Source organism: Ciconia boyciana, chromosome 3 (genome assembly GCF_034638445.1).
Source record: "Ciconia boyciana chromosome 3, ASM3463844v1, whole genome shotgun sequence".
NCBI lineage: Eukaryota > Metazoa > Chordata > Aves > Ciconiiformes > Ciconiidae > Ciconia > Ciconia boyciana.
The window spans coordinates 102,226,434-102,246,915 of record NC_132936.1 but is presented as its reverse complement, the minus strand read 5'-3'; the positions used below and the strand labels follow the sequence as shown (position 1 = coordinate 102,246,915).

The following is a 20,482-nucleotide window of genomic DNA, read 5'->3' as shown; positions in this document are numbered from 1 at the left end:
AACTGTAGTGGGTAATACTATTGGGAGGGGATGAATTTTTTCTGTAAAATATGTCCTATTTCTGGGGATATAGGAAGAGTTGTATAAATGCCAAAACTATTTTTTGTCAGAGAGCATTTATCATAAAGCTAGAAAGCTCATTAATCACATTTAAATCATGATCTGATTTGTAATGTTATTCAAATAATTTGCTCACTAGTATTCTTTTGAATATTCTAGCCCTGTAATTTCAGATGCAAAACTCACAGCCTTGGGACCAGAGCAAACTAGAGTAGCTGAACACAGACAGGTTGTTATGTGTATATTGTGTCAGGAGGAACAAGAAGTTAAAGTGGACAGCAGGGCTATGGTCTTGGCAGCATTTATTCAACGATCAACTGTGTTGTCTAAAAATAGAAACAAAATTATTCCAGACCCTGGTAAGTAAAGTTCATACTTGTCTTTAATGAATGTTGGAGTCACTGTAACAACCACTTACTTTCTTTTGAGACAGTAGTGTCACTTTCTTATGTTAACTGTATAACTGTGAATGACTTCATTGTCATCAGTGGTAAAACTGCCATATTTTTAGTGAGGTAGAAACATGTGTTCTGAATAATGTAAAATCACTGCAAACCATTATCTAAATGTTCTGCCAGACATTTAAGACAAATTATTTGTAACTATTAAAACACCCTTTAAAACCAGAAGTGTTTATTCTTAAACTACGCCCATAACATTAGAGAGAGAGGAGGTGTTCATGTGGTGCTGCAAAAGCATAAGATACACATTTCCTTCCTCTCAGTTATATGATCTGAAATGCCTCTCAGCGATAATAAAAAATGCTTGGATTTAGGTATCATGAAACAGATCACAATGATCAGTGGCATTGTTACAAAGGTTTCTCTGGATTCTGTATATGTAAACACATAGATTTCTGCACTGAATCATTTTGCACTCTCACTCTGAAGATTAATGTTCTTAGACTCCTTGTTTAATGGTACTGAACCACCAAAACTGCAGGTGGATCTGGGGGACTTTTTGGAGGTGCTGGGCCCTGGTTTGAAGTCTAAATACAGTACATATGCTCAAAACAAAATGACATGATACTTGTAAATGATCTAAGCAGTTTAAGTTGTTGTGGATAAGCAAGATGTTTTATGCTTCATCAAATGAGTTACACTTTTGTGATGAAGCTTAATAATAACATAAAGGTGGTAACATTTATCTGCAGTTAAGTCTTTTGATAAATGTTTATTTCAAAGTTTTTTATTTTAGTGTTTTATTTTAAATACAGAAAAGTATGATCCATTATTCATGCATCCAGATCTGTCATGTGGAACGCACACGGGTAGCTGTGGACATATTATGCATGCTCATTGTTGGCAAAGGTAAAAAGCTATATTTAAGTTTTTAGTCCAAATAGCATGTCATGCCATCAGTTTGCCTAATGGCACTATTTTAATGGCAAAATTACTACCATGTAGTAAACTTAAAAAGGAATGTCATGAAGCAATTAAAGCACCTTTCAGGGGGTGTGGGGGGGAGAAAAGTAGAAATCATTATAATAAATACTGTAAACATGTTCAAAATAATTTTCATTTACTATCTGTCATCTTGGTAAAGAAGAATCCAAAGCCACACATGGCAGCTTTCATTCCCGTTGATTGTTTATCCCTATGCATAATCCCCTGTGGTGCGCACATATCTGAACACTGAAGCTCAGATTTTTGGGGTTTTTTTGCAGTTCCATAATAGACATATTCCTGCTGCTTCTTGTGCTCTCTACTGAAGTTTTAAATGACAGTGCATTCCTTGCACTCTTAATTCCTCAGTCATGTTTAACTTGAAGTAGAAACATCTGTGACCTAGTTCAAGTTCATCTTCAACATAAACTCAATTTTATCCTTTGTTCTTAGATTTTTCAGTTATTTTCACTAACTGAACTATTATTCAGTTATATCTTAACTTTTTCAGTTATTTTTATTCTTTGATTTTTGGACGTGCTTAGTGCTATGTGGTGCCAATGGTGTGACAAATACAAACCATTCAAGCCTCTGGCTTCGATTAAGCCCTTGCTTTGGTCCTTGGCATGGCTCCTGAAGTGCCCGATTTCAAATTCTGCCTTGTGTGTGAAGACTGTTAGGAGCTCCCGGAGATTCTGTGGCCGTAACCACACAGTGATCCTAGTGCAGGTTTCATTTGTGGTCTTTGATAACACTGCTCCCTGAAGATGTGTTGTTGTTTTTGTGTAGTTCATATACAGTCCTGTGTGGTTGCCATTAACTCCTGGAAATGTCCTTAGATGCCTGTATTCAGACCATTTTTGGGTCATCATCAGGCATGTTCTAAACCATCCCAAAGGCTTCTGGAATAGCAGTTACGTTTAGCAAAGTAGTGAATTCAGTTCCTTATCATATAGGATTCGGAGATCAGCCACCAGTTTTTCCAGTGGCTGCTCTCTTGTGGCCTGAAATGGAATATGCACATGGATAATGCTTATGGCACCTCCCTTAAAATTTTATGTAAAACTGGAGAATTTTATTTTTTTTAATCCTTCAACATTCTCTCTACCTCTCCCCCTTACCCTTTTTTTTCCTAAATGGAAATTGCTAAAGTTCAGACTTAAATGTGATTTTTGACAGCCCAATGAACTTCAGTGTTTTGGGGGATTTTGGCTGCAAAAAACTGGCAATAGCCTGCAGTTAGTAATACTTTATCAGTCAGAGGGTAGAGCTTTTTCCTTCAGATAATTCTTACGTATATCTGGGAAAAGGCAAAACAGTGTCTTCAAGAGAATTCATGAATTTATATGTTAAAGTAACATTTTAATAATTTGTCATTAATATCTCTTTCTAAAGGTATTTTGATGCTGTTCAAGCGAAAGAGCAACGAAGACAACAAAGATTACGAGTACACACAAGTTATGATGTAGAAAATGGTGAATTCCTTTGCCCACTTTGTGAATGTTTAAGTAACACCGTTATTCCTCTGCTTCCTCCATCAAGAGTTTTGTTCAACAGGTCTGTTTGCTTTATAAATGTCCTCAATAAATGTAAAAAACAAAATCCCGAACAAGCCACACCCCAAAACCCCTTTTCAAGATGCTTATTATCTTCTGGTTTGATAATCTCAAAGGGACTGTCTGCCTGCTTATTTTGGTTTATGGACCTTCCTTGGTTATTGTATAGTATGGAATTTAGAGTATGAAAGGACAGTGAAGTGTAGGACCTGCAGGAAAAGAACTGAAGATAGAGAAATATGTGGGCAACAGAGAAAGAGCCTGTTGAGAAACAGAAGAACATGGAATGCCTATGACATACTAATTCTGTATATAGTTTGCTCTTAACTAATGTGTGTATTCTGTTTATATATATTTTTGGACAGGTTAGACTTTTCAGGCCAACCAAACCTAGCTCAGTGGATCAAAACAATATCCCAGCAAATAAAAGCGCTGTATTTACTTCGAGATGAAGACTGTGCAAGTAAGTCTGAATAAATGTGTATATTTGTATGTGAAAATCATAGAATCATTTAAGTTGGAAAAGACCCTTAAGATCAAGTCCAAATGTTAACCTAGCACTGCTGAGTCCACCACTAAACCATGTCCCCAAGTGCCACATCTGCATATCTTTTAAATAACTCCAGGATGGTGACTCAACCACTTCCCTGGGCAGCCTGTTCCAATGCTTGACAACCCTTTTGGTGAAGAAATTTTTCCCAATATCCAGTCTAAACCTCCCGTGGCGCAACTCAAGGCCACTTCCTCTTGTCCTATTGGTTGTTACTTGGGAGAAGAGACCGACCCCCACCTTGCTACAACCTCCTTTCAGGTAGTTGTAGAGAGCGATAAGGTCTCCCCTCAGCCTCCTTTTCTCCAGGCTAAACAACCCCATTTCAGGAAACAGACCAAGTATTATGATTCTACCACAGTGGCACTGAGAGATGGTGGCAAAAGTGCCAAGAGTATCTTGGAATTTCAGTTTCTAGTGATGTGCTCCTGCACCTTTTTATAATGTAAAAATTATGTATAGGTGAATTATTGGTGTTTTATTACTTCTTGTTTGTACAGGCAATTCTGGTAATTCAGAAAAAATGCGTCAGCTGCAATTACCCGAGGGATTTAGACCAGATTTCAAACCGAAGTATGTATTTACATCTTAATAAATCATTAAAACTTCATCATGAAACGGTAACATGAAAATTGTATGTGACTTATCTGCTATAAAGTCTCACTAATTAAGGCAAAAATATGAATTTTGCCTTAATTAGAAAAGTTGATCCTATTATGATAATATTGAAGTTCAACCCACAAGTGGTAAATAATGCAGTAGAATTTCAGAGGTGGATGTGATGCATGGATGTGCAGAGAAAATGCTGCTGTTGTATAAATTTCAACATCAGGATTAAGCTTTCTTTCCCTATTACTTGTAACTGAATGAAGGACTCGTCATCATAGCTCAGCACTACAAGTAAAACATCAAGAAAGACTGTGAAATGGAGAATATGTTAATATGTAATTTCCGCTACTATTGTATGTCTGTATTTGAGTCTACCCCTTCTTCATTTGGAGAGAAAGTAATTAAATTCATTACATGGTACAGACATTTATCTGCCAACTGCACACAAAAATGCAAGACACCTATCCCAGCTGATGACAGATTTTGCCATCAGCCACACACAGTTCTTTTAATTTGGTCTTAACTATATTATCTTTGAAGACTGGATATTCTTAATGCTAAAAAATGTGGTTGGTTCCAATTAAATAATCAAAAAATAATTGGGAGCGTATCTGTCAGAGAAAAGAGGTTACAGAATACCAGATCCAAAGAAAGATACTGGAGTTCTCACTTAAATTTTAAAAATGCTGGTGTTCAGCTACGGGGTGAATGCTCATCATTAAAAGTGCTGTGCTGCCAGTGGAGAAAAAAATGAATTAGTAATATTGTTTTCGTTGTTCCAGGAATCCTTATTCTGAGAGCATAAAAGAGATGTTGACGACTTTTGGTACGGCAACGTACAAAGTAGGCTTGAAGGTTCATCCAAATGAAGAAGATCCACGTGTACCTATAATGTGCTGGGGAAGCTGTGCTTACACGATACAGACTATAGGTACTAATATATTAATTTTGCTCCTTTATGTGAATTTCAGAATTTAGTTAAATTCACAGCAATGAAATATTTTGGGGTTTTGTTTGTTTTTTTTTTTTTTTTTCAGAACGAATTTTAGCTGATGAAGATAAACCATTATTTGGTCATTTACCTTGTCGACAGGTAAGGGTCAAGTAGCAATTCCTCTCTGAATCAGTGGAAAAAGAGGGAATAGTGCTGATTTAATGCAGAATATTTAAATTTTAAGTTACGGTTATTTGATAGTTTTATTTGTTGGATCCCACTGTTTAGTCAATCAGTATCTGATTATGTAAAAATGTAAATGGCTATGTAAAAATCAAATCTAGCAAAAGTATTGTGTTGGGGTGTTTTTTTCCTATAAATGCATAGTTTAGTAAGGCCAGGTTTTCTCATGGTAACAGTTCAAAATAAGAATACTGAAGGGAATTTGTATATTTGCATAAACATAAATATCTTTGTCATATACTTAGACACTCAGACTACTTCCATAAACTGCAGCTGAGGGGCCTGAAAAGAATGCTGTAAGTCAAAAGACCTTTTCATATTGAGGAACTTTGTTAACTGTGGCAGTGTCTCTCTTTCTTTGTTTTTAAAGGATGACTGCCTTACATCATTAACAAGATTTGCAGCAGCTCACTGGACAGTTTCATCTCTTTCGGCAGTACAGGGTCACTTTTGTACTCTCTTAGCATGTAAGTTTACCACCTTACTCTGTTTTTTACAAAGGTACAGACATAGAAGGATGCCTACAGAATGATTGTTAGTCTCGATTACAAGAAGATTGTTTTATGTAGTGGTTTTAAGCAGTAGACCAAGAGCTGGTATTTTCACATGTGTACCTATACATACTTCATCATACTGTGGAAAAAAGACATTTCTTTTAGTCTGGAGTTCCAAGATACCTTTGAAGAGAAGCATGGGTATTTTGCTGTAAAGGAGTTCTGTTTATTCTTCCCAGCATTTATATTGCTTCTTTTAGAAAGATACCTGGAGCAAAGGAGAAGGAAGCATGGTCCTTCACAAAAGAAGAGTGATATGCTGGAACTTTAAAGAGGAAGGAAATTAATATTAATATAGTATTGAAAGGAAATAGGATATTTGCAGAGGTCTGTAATATGTCTGCAAACTTCTCTGCCTTTGAAAAGTAGCATCTGTGATAAGACAGGACTTAGTATCTAGTGTCATATATTAGTTGAGAATTTTAATGAGAACAGCTGAAATGTTCTGAGCTTGAAACATTTGTAGACACAGGTGAAAAGTCTGAAGTTCAGCCTAATGCAATAATTACATGAGAGGACTATTCTGAAAGGGTGTTATAAAATGGGATAATTTTAATGTTTACAGTCAGTAGAGCAGGGAAACTTTTAAAATGCATTCATGTACTGAAATTACTAGTAGAATTGATACCACCTACTTCAGCAAACAGTTGGCGGCTTTATGGGGAAGAATTTAATTGACATCAGTTTGTAGCAGTAATGACTGAGCCATTTTCTATGTGAAGCAGAAAAGAAAATCTTGCTAGGTATTTCACTGGAACTTTGTAGTATACGATGATCTGCATGGTTTGGGTTTTCTTGAAATTGAGTCAATGTTTCTTCAAAGCTCTTCTTCCCTCCAGCTGACAGAAGCAACTGTTCTGCTTTTATTTTTATGAAGGAAGAGTGTTTTTGTTATTTTATTTTATTTTTCAAGGTTAGGAATAAGGAAAATTATTAGCCTTTGATCTGTCACTTTTCTATGAACTATTTATACGTAAAGATAACTTATCGAATAAAAGTTTGGTTTTGGAAGTCCCTTGCTCTGGTGACATTTTTGATGGAAGCATTTTTAAGACTTTTGGGTTGATTTCTGTGGCTATGTGCTTACAAAAGTAAAAGCATTTGAAATCTGAGTGGTGGTGAAATGTTTGCTAATAAAAATAGCTTCAAAATGTCACGGATCTTCAGCTGTTAATATTCTGGCCGGCAAGGCAGCAGTCTTCAACTAAAGTATTTTTAAGTTATTCTGATAAGACTATTTTTTACTGTAGTAGTTTTTTATTTTTTTTAAACTTGGCAGTGTAATGCTTATAGCTACACTGTAAACCTATTCTCATAGCTGCAGTTTAAACTCTTTTCTTGTAAATCAGATTTTACTGCTTGGAGTAAAGAAGTTTGCAACTGTTCCTTGATTGTTGTTTTAAATACATTGTAACATTTTCAAGACACTTTATTTGTGTTTGCTTTTAGATGGAGTTTATTACTTGGAATTTATTAAGTGTGTGAATTTCTGTTGTCAGCTGGAGTGCTTTGGTTAATACTTTGTAGTTACTGTGAATGTGAATACTACGGAAATGGAGAGACCAGTACCTAGCTCGTTCTTAATTAGAGATAAAATAATGAATTTAAGACACTCTTTAGCAATGCATTTTTGAGCCTGTGAGGTAAATTTAGGGAACCATGTAAAGTTAAGTGAATTGCAAAGGTTTCCTTTGAACAGCTGTCCAATAGACAACAATTAGTGTTTCTGTTTAATCGCTAATGTTTGAGCTTATTTCTCCCACTGGAAACCTAAGCAATAGAAGGTCACTGTGGGACTAGTGAATGACAGCACTTACTTTGTTATAGTTACTTTGGGTTTGTTTCATTTCAATACAGTATAGTCCAGTAGGCAAGGGTCTTTTCCAGTAATGTTGAACAACTCTTGCATTCACACTTTTCTGGCCAAAACAGGTACTTTTGCATTTTAAGTACTTTAAGCATGTAAACCAAGGAGATGGCTCTCATCTTGTAACTGAAGTACTCTAAAATCTTTTCATATGTAAATGTTCAATTAATAAGTTTGTTTTTCTCTCTAAAATACTCAGCACTGGTGCCTAATGAAAAAAATGGAAATCTTCCTTGCATACTTGATATTGACATGTTTCATTTATTGGTAAGTATTCTATAATACATATTAATAATGTTTTGATCCAGTAGGCACTATGTCAAAACTTCGTTGGAAACTTTCTGTTAACTCTGGGTTAGGAACCTTTCAAATTTTTCAGGTTTTTAGTATTTTTTTCACTACTTAATACAATTTCAAGACTTTTTTTGTTGCAAGTATTCTTATCTATAAATAAAAAAGGGGTAAAATGAGGTGGCATATATACTCTTTGGATGTTAAAACAAAACAAAAACCCCAAAACAACCCCCCCAACAAACCACAAACAAAAAATAGTGCTAAACCCCCTCCCTCCCCGCCCCCAACCAAACCCCAAACAAACAGACCCCCAAAAAACCCTGATAGTTAATCATTGTTCCCTTAAATAATGGCTGGTTAATTAGCTTCAAAATTAGCCTTATGAGGTATGCTGCCTTCAAAGGGTATAGTTGCAGCATGAGCAGAGAAAATGGGAAGATTCAAAAAGAAAAGGAATATACCAGCTTTCTTGTTTTCTTTTACAGGTAAGCTTGGTGCTTTCTTTCCCTGCCATACATAGTCAGGATTTTTCAGGGATTAGTCTTGGCACTGGAGATCTTCACCTGTTTCATCTTGTCACTATGGCACACATAATACAAATTTTACTTACCTCATCAACAGGTAATGCCACTTTCTTTCAACTTCTGTTGAAATGATTCCTCAAATCTCTACTTGGAAAACACTAAGGTGCTATTGGTAAATGTATGCAGTTTACAGTTGCAAAATAAAATTGCTGGTGCTTTCTTTTTCAGCCCATAGAAAGTATTGATAAATTGCACTCATGAAAGTTCAGTCTTTTGTTCTTATTGCTTACCACTGGAGGTTTTTTGGAGCATAGCTAGTCGTGAATCCTAGCTTTCCAGCTAATGTAGCAGTGCCTGGAAGTGTTTACTGCAGAGGCTTGGCTTAGGCATTGCATGATGATGTTGCAGTTAGCGAAATAAGGAATCAATGTATCTTCTGGCAAGAGGAACTGGATAAGGTGTCGTATGCCAAAACCACAGAACTCCAAGCAAGTATATTAAGAAACCCAACCAATCGAACGAGTACACCAACACCTCACTGGAGCTGACAATAGCATAAACTTAAAACATAAGATGTGCAGCAGAAAACTTTTTTCCAGTACATCGTATTGTAGTACGGTGGAATGTTTCACTTAGTTTTGGCCTTTTTCTCAAAACTTGAAAAATTACATTCTTGCTGTGTAAATTTGTATATATGAAGTAACTTGCTTTGTATTTCTTTCTTCTTCAGAAGAGAATGGCATGGATCAAGAAAATGCTGACAGTGAAGAGGAAGTAGCTGTGCTTACACTGTATAAATTTCTTTGCCAGTGTACAGGAAGGTAAAAGGGTGATCTTTTGATAAAATTTATAATACTTTCTGCTTCCTAGACTCAACATTAACTACTGACTGAATTCTATATAGTAATGCTGTCAAAGATGAGGCTTTTAACTTGGGAACTCTTGCATCTTGTTTCTTATCCACTACTTCTAGATAAAATTTCCAAGTGACTATTCCTATAAATTTCTCTGTGCTCATGAAGATACTGGCTCATGAAGATTATGCTCTGGAACAATTTTTTTAGTCAGTTTGCAGATGTGTAGAATCTGGAATTGGCAGTGTCTGAGTACAAAAAAATTATTAGTATCTGAAATGTCTATGCAAAATTTTCCTTAATTTACTGTCCCGGTTGCTTACACTTTTATGAATCTCTATTTAGTTGTTTTTCTTGGAGTTAGCTTTGAAATAAACACTTTGCGTAATGCTTGTTTCAACTGCTTGAAGTCAGTAATTTAATATGAAGTATGACTGAAGACTTAATAAATATAGCTCTCAGACTGAAATGATTAAATAAAAGCAAACTTTTAAAATTGTGTTCTCTTAAGTGCCTTGAAAGAAATTTCCTCAGGCTGGCACCTGTGGAGGAATCTAAAAGCTGGAATCATGCCTTTCCTGAGATGTTCTGCTTTGTTTTTCCATTACTTAAATGGAGTCCCAGCACCCTCAGAAATTCAAGGTACTGTCTGCTTTGTATTAAATCAGCTTTTCAAAAGATATAAACATCTATGGACAAAATAAATTACATTTAAACTCTCTTTTCTGAAGAAGCTGATTGAATGAATGTGGGTTTGTTACCAGTGCAGAATCATATCTGCATTAATGAAAAAGGAAAAAAAAAATTGTTTCCTTTTTAAAAATGTATTTTTAATACCGAGTCCAATGCCGTTCTAGATTAGCTAAACCAGAAACTGATGCTCTTCTGTTAAAAAAAAGAAATACTGATTATTTGAAATCTTTTGATTACTGTTTTCAAATGAGACCTGCTTTTCCTTGCGTTGATTTCATTCAAATCAGCATCTGCTAATAATTAAAATCTCCAAATACACCGATGTTAACGTTACACCCCAAATAATCGATGTTATTAACATACTTTACTGTCGTCCACATATGGTGTATATAGGGACTGAGGGACTGAATGTAAATCTGAAGATATTATTATAAGTAGGTTCACACTGCTTCAGGATTCCTATGTTTAAAATGAAGTACTATATGTAGCGCTGAGCTGACATGAGAACAGCTACAGAACTTGTAGAATGTTTCCTTGATACATAGCTTCTGGACAAATTGTGTTTAAAATGTACATTATTTTCATTTTACGATAGTAGTGCTTAAGCATTTGCCACCCCCCGCCCCCCCCCCAAAAAAAAAAAAAACAAAACAAAAAAAACAAACCCACAAACAAACAAAAACAAAAAAAACCACCAAACAACAAAACACCAAAACCAACCAACCAACCAAACCCCTCTATTTCTGAACTTCGATTTTCTGTAACAAGTTTTCTCAAATTCATAGTCTGGACCAGTAATGACCGCTTGAGTTCTTTGTTACGGATACTCTAAAGATGAGGTACAAAGTGCAGCTGTACTTCCAGACAGTAGGTCTGTGGGCCTTTAGAGAGTTGGTTGTAGGAGAGGGGAAGAGGAAAGCTTTGCTTCACTTTGTTACTATCCTCAAGTCCCAGGTGCTTGGTTGGCCCTGCCAGGTCCCTGCCACCGAGGGATGTCCTGACAGTGGCTGTAGCACTGGGTGTTTTGCTTTCCCTACCCACTCCCCTGCCCCAGGACCCACTGATCCCACAGCTGGCCTGTATTGCTCTTCTCTAGTATTTTATTGGGGTCGTGAAATGGGAATCACTTGGCCATGAGAGGGAAGTGAGCATAGCTTGCATTTTAATTTTCTTCACTCCTTTATTCAGGAGCAAAAGAGGCCATGCCATGGAAGAGGTACTGGTACTCTTTGTCCTGAAAGCTGGAAGAGCAGAGGCCCAGCAACTCAAACCAATAGACTAGTACAATGAATATGGCAATGTAGCAGTCGTACCCTACATAATGTTTTTGAAGAGTTTAGCATTGCAGACATTTGGAATTTCTCTATTTCTGAGGCTGTGGTATACTTCACTGGTATACTGTCAGTGATCACCAGCCTCAGTTTGTGTCACTGACTACAAGGAGCACAAAATAGCCATTTAATGGATGACATTAAAATGAAGACATACTAAGTTGTAAAGACCATTGAGCTCTCTGTCATGGTTCTTCTATGACCAGGCTTGAAACATGCTTAGAGGGGAAGTTTGAGCAAAGTTGCTTCTCATTACTGGCAGTTTTCCCTCCTAGCTGTCTGGTGCCTTTACTAGCACTTTCATACTTCATACTATGTTTTGGGTGTGGGGGAATACAGTTTAAAAAAAAAAAAATCTGTCCCATTTAGGGCTGTATTTCATTTATTGTAGTTAATGTCATTTAAAAAAATGCAATTATGAGAATTATACTTTTTTTTTACAGTAAATGGAACAAACCAGTTTGAACACTTATGTAGCTATCTTTCCTTGCCAAACAATCTCACTTGCCTTTTTCAAGAAAATAGTGAGATTCTGAACACGTTAATAGAAAGGTAAGTTGTGTTTTTATGCTTAGTTTAAATATAATAAGGAATTCTGCGCAAGATAGTCATATAAGTATTCTCCCAGGAGTGCATATATGGAAATGAATAGTAGACTTTGAAAAGCATTTGTGAAATAAGTGTTTTGAAGGAAATAATTTTGGTTGTAGAGATTATTGAATAGATGCACTTTGGAATTTTTACTTACTTGTTTTTGGAAAGTATCATCCATTGAAGTTAAAAGCCATTTTTTTTCTTTCTTGTAGTTGGTGTAGTAACAAGGAAGTAAAAAGCTATCTCGAAGGCAAGAGACATGCTATCAGGTAAACATGGAGAAATTTTAAGCAGAGACAGGGGAGAAACTTTAATGTTGCAGTTTTCTCCAAACACTTTTTCTAAAGGGTGTTTATAATAAGAGTAGCAGTTCTGCTTTATTGAATGAAAAAGATACTAGGGGATAAGCAAAGAGATTTTTTGTAATTTTGTAAGAAAAGTGAAATATTGCTTAGATTAGTAGATTTAAAAGGCAAAGTTAATATTACAGTTTTATTTAGACTGATCTGCAGTAATCAGAGGCCATAACACTTCTTCTCATCTTTCCTATAGTAGATTTGTACCTTGTGATTCAAAAGGTACGCTGTTGCTAAAGGACACATATAACCTTTGTTTAAAAATATCAGACATTGAAGAGCTTTTTAAAGAATCCACATTCTTCAGTGAAATCAACACCAAGTCAATTGCTAAAAATAAAATTTGCTTTTCTTACGTTTCTACTTGCTAAGCAATTATTTTGAATTCAGAACACATTTAATGATTAGTGGGTGTAGAAAAGTGTTTGGGGTGGTTTTCTTTATGAAGTCTGGGTAAAAATAGTGGTTATCAATTATCCAAATAATTATAAATGAATATGAGATTCACAGTGCTGTCATTAAAAATATATCCCTGCATTTTAATTTCCTGTGCTAAATACATAAAGTCAATCTTTCAACGTTGTACATACAATGAGGCTAAGTGACAAAAATTAATCACTTCATCTGTTAAATACCAGGCTATTAACAGGATATCTTATACAGTAAGAATACTCTGACTGCATAGTTGATTTCCTGTTATGTGTGATTGTTGGGATTTTTTTCCCTGTGTTCCTTTTGCTGATTCTTAACTGCTTTTCCCAAGATTGTCTAACTTGACAGTGATGTTTTTTCCTCTCAGCATGTTCTTGTACATTGCTTCTGTTACAAACCTCTATTTATATTTCACAGTTTAATTTGTATTATTCCTAGAATTGAAGATTATTAAAGTTTAGTGCATAGCATCTGCAAAAAATTAACTTTTAACTGTTATTTCTAAAGATATAAATATTTGGTATCAAATAGGTCCTTTTCATTGCATGAACATTTCATTCTCTTCAGGATACAAGTTCTCTGAACTTGAGTGTCAGATTATTTTTCCATTCAATAGGACAAAAGGAAATGACAAAAGGAAAATACAAAGCAAACTGATAAGGGAGCAGAACAAATATTCAGTTAAACCTGTAGTGACCTCATCATAAAGCTTTGCTAAAAGCATACATATGACATAGTATTTTTCTGACTTTCTGCCTGTGTGTTTTCTCAAATTCATAAAAAATAACTAAGAAAACTGGAGGTAGTCTAGCTGAGAGATGTTAGGGGTTCCTTTTTTCCATGCTGCCGTTTTACTCTCTGAATGTCAGAGAAGAGGAAAACTGTAAAAATTTAATTATTCACAGATGCTGTTTAGATGAGTCAGGAAAACGTGAATGAGTTTGAAATCACTGTGTATCATTCATTGAAATATGAGTGGTTAATTTGATTGCTTTATTCTAGCTATGCAAGAGAATCCAACAAATTAATAGACCTTCCGGACGACTACAGCTGCCTCATTAACCAAGCATCCAATTTCTCGTAAGTTGTATGCAATTATAGTGAGGACCCCTAAAGTCTTCTGCTCCTTTTGATGAACTGGGAAACCTCTAACCTGAAAGCCTCAGAAGTTTGTAGAATCATAAAGTTAATGGCACATATTGATTGCCATCTCTTTCAGCAAAACCACTGTGTATTTCAGTGAAATAGAAATTGCAGGGATCTGTTTAACTGTTAACTGTATAAATGTTCAAAAGTACTTTTGAATCTTTTTACCATCTAGAGTTAATACATACAATGGATTTTTTTTTTTTGCTTAACAAAAGGTGTCCGAAATCAGGTGGTGATAAAAGCAGAGCCCCAACTTTGTGCCTTGTGTGTGGGACCATGCTATGTTCTCAGAGTTACTGTTGTCAAACTGAATTAGAAGGAGATGATGTTGGAGCCTGTACTGCACATACATACACTTGTGGTTCTGGAGTGGGCATATTCCTTAGGTAAGAAACTGAACACCTCTACTTATATTGCTAGGTTAGATGGTGTGTGTGGACACGAAATCAATAGTTCTATAAATGTGATTGTAGGGGTGGTTTGTAAAGGCAGTAGTTTGTTAATAACAGGGTTGCCTAAAAACTAGAGTGCATTCATCTGCCTTATACTTTGGTATGAGGTTCAGAGGTTGTTTCCTTGAAGGTAAGGTATCGTACAAAATTTAAATTTAATTTTAAAGTGGATTTGTTTTGTCTGTGTGCTTATTTCCACTCAAGTATTACAAAACAATGAAGGTAAATACCTTAATTTTGTGGCTGCTGTTGCTGCTGCTGTTGAAAACATGAAAATTCATTTTGTTTGCCTTCCTGCATACAAGGAAAGGTTAGATGTCTGTTTTCACTTTGGCAAAGACTAGTGAGAAGTGAAATTGTTTTATTTTCTTGTTGGGGTTGTGTCAAGTATTTTACACAGACTGCAAATAATATGACATGAAACTACATTGTTTGTAACTGCTACCGAGGAGTTATAACAGGAAGAGAATAAGATCTTTAGTGTTAAAAAACAAAAGTACCTTTAAAAAGTCTATACATGTGGATTATACAGAATGAAAGTAGGTGAGAATTGGAAAAGCAGTGTCTATGGAAATATGAGAAACTATTCACCGAAAAATCAATACCTAATGTCTTCTCTGTGTTTCTCTCTAGAGTACGAGAATGTCAGGTGCTATTTTTAGCTGGAAAAACAAAGGGCTGCTTTTATCCTCCTCCTTATCTTGATGACTATGGAGAGACAGACCAGGGACTCAGGTAAATATTTAAAAAAATATATCTGTTAAAGGCAGGAATTCTAAAACTATCTGGTTTGTAAAATATACTTTCTATGTTACCTTTTAATTTTAATTATATAGGTAATATTATATTTTGACATTGCTTTTGTAGCTAATATCTTCAAATGTTTTAATGCTAATACATATTTTTAGGTTAAATACTTAATGGAAGATCTTTCCCAGGTTATAAACAGTTGTCTTGAGGTGTAAAAATTTAAATCTTATTTAACATCTGGGAAGTTGCCTAGAAACTAAGGCTGAAAATTTTATTTGTATATAGTGCCTTTATTTGTATAATCTGTGTTAATTTAATACCAAGTGAAAATACTATGAGATTGTTTTATTTAACATGGTAGTTCTTTTGTCTTAACTCCTATCTCTGCTTCCTATGAGAACAGTTTGGGGACTCAATACTGTTAATGCTTGCTACTTCTGAAACTGGTCCAAATCATAGAATATGAGCTAGTTCAGCATGGAAAGATTGCTGAAAACCTACGTTCAGACTTCGGTGGACTGTACATGAGACTCCAAAAGGCTGGAGGGAACTGTTGAGCAGTAAGGGTGGGGGACCAGACAATGTAGCACTCCAGTTTACTGATCAAAACATCTGTTGATTTGTTCTGACAAGAGAATAATGTTAAAGGGTTATCTAAATATTTTAATATTTTAAAGGGCTATCTAATATTTAACATGTCGCACCTTAGTGTTTGTGCTTAGTTGCAGTGTTATATTATTCCTGATACGTATTATCTCCTTTTCAGACGCGGGAATCCCTTACATCTGTGTAAAGAACGATTTAAAAAGATTCAAAAACTCTGGCAGCAGCATAGTATCACAGAGGAAATTGGACATGCACAAGAAGCAAATCAAACACTAGTTGGCATTGATTGGCAGCATTTATAGTGGTTATCTGCTGAAGACTGGAACTTTATTAAGATTTTTGTAACTCAGTAAGCTTTTCAAAGGAGGTATTAGGAAAAAAGTCTGAGGGGGAAAAAAAAACAAACCAACCCAGTCCTGTTATTTAATCTTTGTTTTACAACGTATTTCATAAAGATACCAGTTAACATTAAGTAAACTTCTTTCTATGTAAGCAAGTTTTATTAGTCATATAATTTGCACTGTGCTTCCTTCACAGAAATGTCTTGGGTTATAAACCTGGGCAAATGAACTTGAGTTTCTGATAAAAAAAGAATGACTCTTTTTGGAAGTCTGACTATGATTTTTTCTTATAAACTGCAAGAGAAAAAGACTGCTGAAACAGAAACTAGATAGAGCACAATTACGGATTGTGTTTTGCCCCTTGCTAGTAATCTGAGCCGTTTTATTTATTATTCTGCATTTTAATACTTAAGCTGTGTGTACATGCAATGGAATGAAGTAAGGAAGCAAATAATGTAGCAAATGGATGTTTCTGTCTGCATCAGTGGATAATTCACTCTTTCACTTGGTGTATCTAAAATGATTTCGTCATTTGTACTCTTGCAGCTTTCTTGCTTCCAGTTGTGTTTTAACTAAAAAACCCCTAACACTAGCTTTACAAGTAAAATAATTTAATTTAAAGCTTTTTCCAGAGCATTGCACTCCTTAGAATTATGTAGTTTGTAATTTGAATTTAGCTGGGGAGCCCTTTCACTTTCAATTATGTGATTGGTTATTGGTATTCAAGGGTTGACATTGTGCTTCAGAAGATATTTTAAGATAACGACAATATGTGAAATGTCATGAAAGCTAATTTTATGTTAATTTGCAGAAGCACAGAGGATATTTTCTTCATTGTTGTTAACTGTTAACTTTTAAGGTGCAAATCCCATTCCTTTTTGTTGCAGACAAACTGAATGGTTTCCTCTGGCTTTGCAGGGCCACAATCACACTGCCCACATTTTTGCATAGATTCATTCTTTTTTTCTGTTGTCCCATCAAGTATATTTACTTTTTGGCTTGATTTAAAGCTCTGTAAAGATGTTTGCATATAGTATATTTTATAAATATATTCTATAACTGCGCAGATTTGCACTTGATATGAGGGTGCCTGAAGGCAGTGAGTTTTCTAGCTGTATGTAATTAGACCGCCAGGGTGTCTCTAAAAAGTGACATTATGCTTATTGATTTAAAATAAAATCCATTACCTTTATCTCTCCTATTTTCTGACAAATTAGTAAAATCTTAATTCACGTAGTTCTGTTTCCTTAATAATATGTGGTTCTTTTAGTTAAGTCTTACTTTCTGACTATGTCTTCAGCCCAGATACAGCAGACAGTAAAGGGATTGCTTGTCTTCAGTTACACTTGGTCTGACTGAATTGTTTCTATTTTTACAGATTTAATGCTTCAGATAAATTTTGTATATTCATGGTGTACAGGACAATTTTTCAAACATTCAGTAACAGTATTGAGTGAAGATGTGAAATACGAAATAAAGAAACTTGGCCAATGCTGATTTCCTTTTCTTAAAAACAGTACAGACTACTCTTGTCTCTACTACCTGTCGTAGTTCTAATCATTTATATATTGCTGTCACTTTTTACAGAGAGACATGCAGAAGTTGTGGGGAAAAAATGACATTAATGCTTCATCTCTGCCTTCCGCTGCTTAAGCTGGTTGATATATCAACAATTTTCTGTGCATGGTACTTGAAAATCACACTTTTTTGGTGATGCTACTATTCCTTTGCAGAGAGTCTTGCTGCTTAAGCTGTGTGCCACAGTTTCGAATAATGTGTAACTGCACTGAAAAACTTTTCCTGTAAGCGTAACATTAAAAAGATAATTGATGATACTGACAGATTTCTCTGTGCAAAGCAAAATATTGACAGCTAGAAGGATTTTCTTTCTCTGGAATCAGAGTTGGAGACTGCAAGGTTGAATAGGTTGGTAAAATTATGACCACAAATAATGGCAAAGTACATGGTTTATCACTTTTTGAAAGTTTAGTCATTCTTTACTCAAGACTTCTATTTTCTGATTTGGTTTGCATGTATTTATATTAATGTAGAAATATTTATATATATAACATTGTTTCAGTATCAGGGAAATAATATCTGTAATAAATTGGCTATAACTTTAATATTTGCGGATTACGTGTACAATCTACCATGTATTATGTGTTTGGGGGGAGAAAAAAACCCAACAATAATAAAAAACCCACAGAATCCCCAAACCAGAAACCATCACAACAGAAAACAAAACAAAGCTGAATGCATCAAGTAAATGCTCTTGGTGTTGACATTAAATAAGTACTTTTTAAATGTTGTTTTTAGAATTTTGCTGAGCTTGTTCCTTCAAGTGTGTCACCTTGTTAATCACAAGCTAACAGAAGTACCTGGATGTGCAACATCTGCAGTTCCCCGACTAAAAATGTAAGATGATTATATTATTAGTGTCATTTGCTTCAGTCAGCTAAACCTTTCTTGACCTCTGCTAAAAAGTCTAATCCTCTTTTTAAAGGATTGTAAATTATATTTTATAAAGGGGTGAGGGTTGAGGTTCACAACAGTAATGTTTTTTACTCTGTTCATACTTCAAGATAACACTTTGTACTCTCCCCAGTCTGCCATAGGAGGCTCTCTTTCTTACTCTACACGTGTGGCCACACAGACCTTCTGTTCTTTTACTTGTGATGTGAAGCCTTACGAGCTCTTGGGCTTCAGCCCTGGCATCTCATTTAAGTGCATTTTATTTTATGCTAAATGACTTGGTGTTTTGTTTAGAAGCTGTGTCACTGTGATCATTTTCTCTATGACCTGCATGTGTAGAGGAGAAGCTGGATGCTCGACTAGCTGTGGAAGTACCTTCAGCACCAAATCCTAGCTATTTTCCTTTCTGAAAGGTTAAATTGCATGAGGGGAGTTGCATCTCAGATATCTTCACAGTAGAGTCCTGTTATGATCCAACTGGGTATGCAGTGTGCCTCCCTTCTGCCCTGGACTCCCCTTCTCTGCTCCTTTCTAGGAATTGCCTTTGGCAAGAAGTAGCGGCTCTGTATTTCCATCCCACTGTTGAGATTATTGAGTTAAATATGACAGTATTAAATGGTTTTGGCTTGAACATGAGCCCCTGAGGAATGCCACTTGTAACTGGTTGGCGTCCAGCTGTTCATTGCTGCTCTGTGAGCCTGAAAATCCAGCCAGGTTTCTGTCCACCTTGCAGTCTAGTCTACATCTCCCCAAACTGGTTATGAGGATGTTGTCTGAAATCATATTGAAAGTGTTTTACTTCAGAAAAATCTACTGTACAGAGAAAGTGGTTTTACAGCAACTTTCATTTACTAAGAAGCACAAGAGGAACAGGCCTTTAAACTAACCCAACAGTTGAATGACTTTGTGTATGACTGGGATAGGGAGGCTGTCTCTGATAATAGCAAGAGATCTGGGTTGTTCTCTGTGGGGCTTCTATGGGGTCTTCTGATCTTCGTATTTTTGTATTGCGATCTGCTCAGCTTTTGGTGAGCCAGGACCGTTGCCTGGCCAATCCTGCATCTTAGTGCAAATGGGATGGTGCTCTTCATATCTCAACTGGCATTAAAGGAAAACTTTCTTAGGGAGGCATCCACTTCTCTACCATTAGCTGTTCGGTTCCTTGGCTCCTTATGGTGAGTGTCCCAGAGTCCTACTTGACTCTGCATGGGGAAGGCTGGAGATTTCATGGGAACAACACTGGATGCAGTTATTATCAAGGCTTGTCTTCTGCAGGAACGCTTCCTGGCACTCGAGGAGTGACGACAGCCAGGGAGCCTGCCAAGCACACTTCTGCCTACATAGCTAACATGTCACCATCTGACTGTCCGCTTTCTCCGGATAACTGGTACAGGTTGTATGGTACTGCTTCAACATCTCCTCAGCGTAAAGGCATAGGGACAGGCACACAGAAAGCTTGCTTACCAGTGATGGAAAGTCTTGCAGACAAGTTGTCTTTAGGGAAATGTTTCTCCTTACCATGACTTCCGTGTATTTTTTTTTTCTTACGGGATTTGAATGCTTAGAAGAATGGGAAGGAGTAGAGTTGGGTTCTCCTTTTGGGCTATGTTCAAGTAAAGGTGAGAAGAGTCCCACACTAAGAACATTGTGAACAGGTAGTGCTGAGGCAAAAAAGTCTCCATCATTTTAGTACCTGATGAAAGTCATGTGTGTGGATAGCACATCTTAATCTCCAGTTGCTGATAACTTTTAGTTACCAGTAAGTGGCTTCAGCTTGTTGGAGTGTCATTTCTTGGCTTGGGGAACAGCAGTGACTGATAGAAGGGCATTGCTATCAGCTTGGGATAACTAAGTAGAGTTGACTGCTTGGCTGCTG

At 35.9% G+C, this 20,482-nt stretch overlaps 1 protein-coding gene across 2 annotated transcripts in view; it reads left to right on the top strand.

Annotated features, from left to right (window-relative positions):
• The window catches only part of UBR2 (ubiquitin protein ligase E3 component n-recognin 2), a 59,759-nt gene extending 41,321 nt beyond the window's left edge, over positions 1 to 18,438 (top strand). Inside the window, exons 30-47 of one of the 2 annotated variants that reach the window (XM_072856823.1) lie at positions 220 to 419; positions 1,277 to 1,370; positions 2,841 to 3,002; positions 3,367 to 3,464; positions 4,052 to 4,124; positions 4,943 to 5,091; positions 5,198 to 5,253; positions 5,708 to 5,804; positions 7,958 to 8,025; positions 8,538 to 8,673; positions 9,307 to 9,397; positions 9,942 to 10,072; positions 11,898 to 12,006; positions 12,261 to 12,317; positions 13,839 to 13,916; positions 14,201 to 14,371; positions 15,071 to 15,172; positions 15,954 to 18,438. In XM_072856823.1, the coding sequence (XP_072712924.1) occupies positions 220 to 419; positions 1,277 to 1,370; positions 2,841 to 3,002; positions 3,367 to 3,464; positions 4,052 to 4,124; positions 4,943 to 5,091; positions 5,198 to 5,253; positions 5,708 to 5,804; positions 7,958 to 8,025; positions 8,538 to 8,673; positions 9,307 to 9,397; positions 9,942 to 10,072; positions 11,898 to 12,006; positions 12,261 to 12,317; positions 13,839 to 13,916; positions 14,201 to 14,371; positions 15,071 to 15,172; positions 15,954 to 16,095 (2,014 nt within the window). In that variant the 3' untranslated portion in view covers positions 16,096 to 18,438. The remainder of the gene's footprint in view (positions 1 to 219; positions 420 to 1,276; positions 1,371 to 2,840; positions 3,003 to 3,366; positions 3,465 to 4,051; positions 4,125 to 4,942; positions 5,092 to 5,197; positions 5,254 to 5,707; positions 5,805 to 7,957; positions 8,026 to 8,537; positions 8,674 to 9,306; positions 9,398 to 9,941; positions 10,073 to 11,897; positions 12,007 to 12,260; positions 12,318 to 13,838; positions 13,917 to 14,200; positions 14,372 to 15,070; positions 15,173 to 15,953) is intronic. The other variant, XM_072856824.1, reaches the window with a different exon arrangement.
• Positions 18,439 to 20,482: the final 2,044 nt, after the last annotated feature.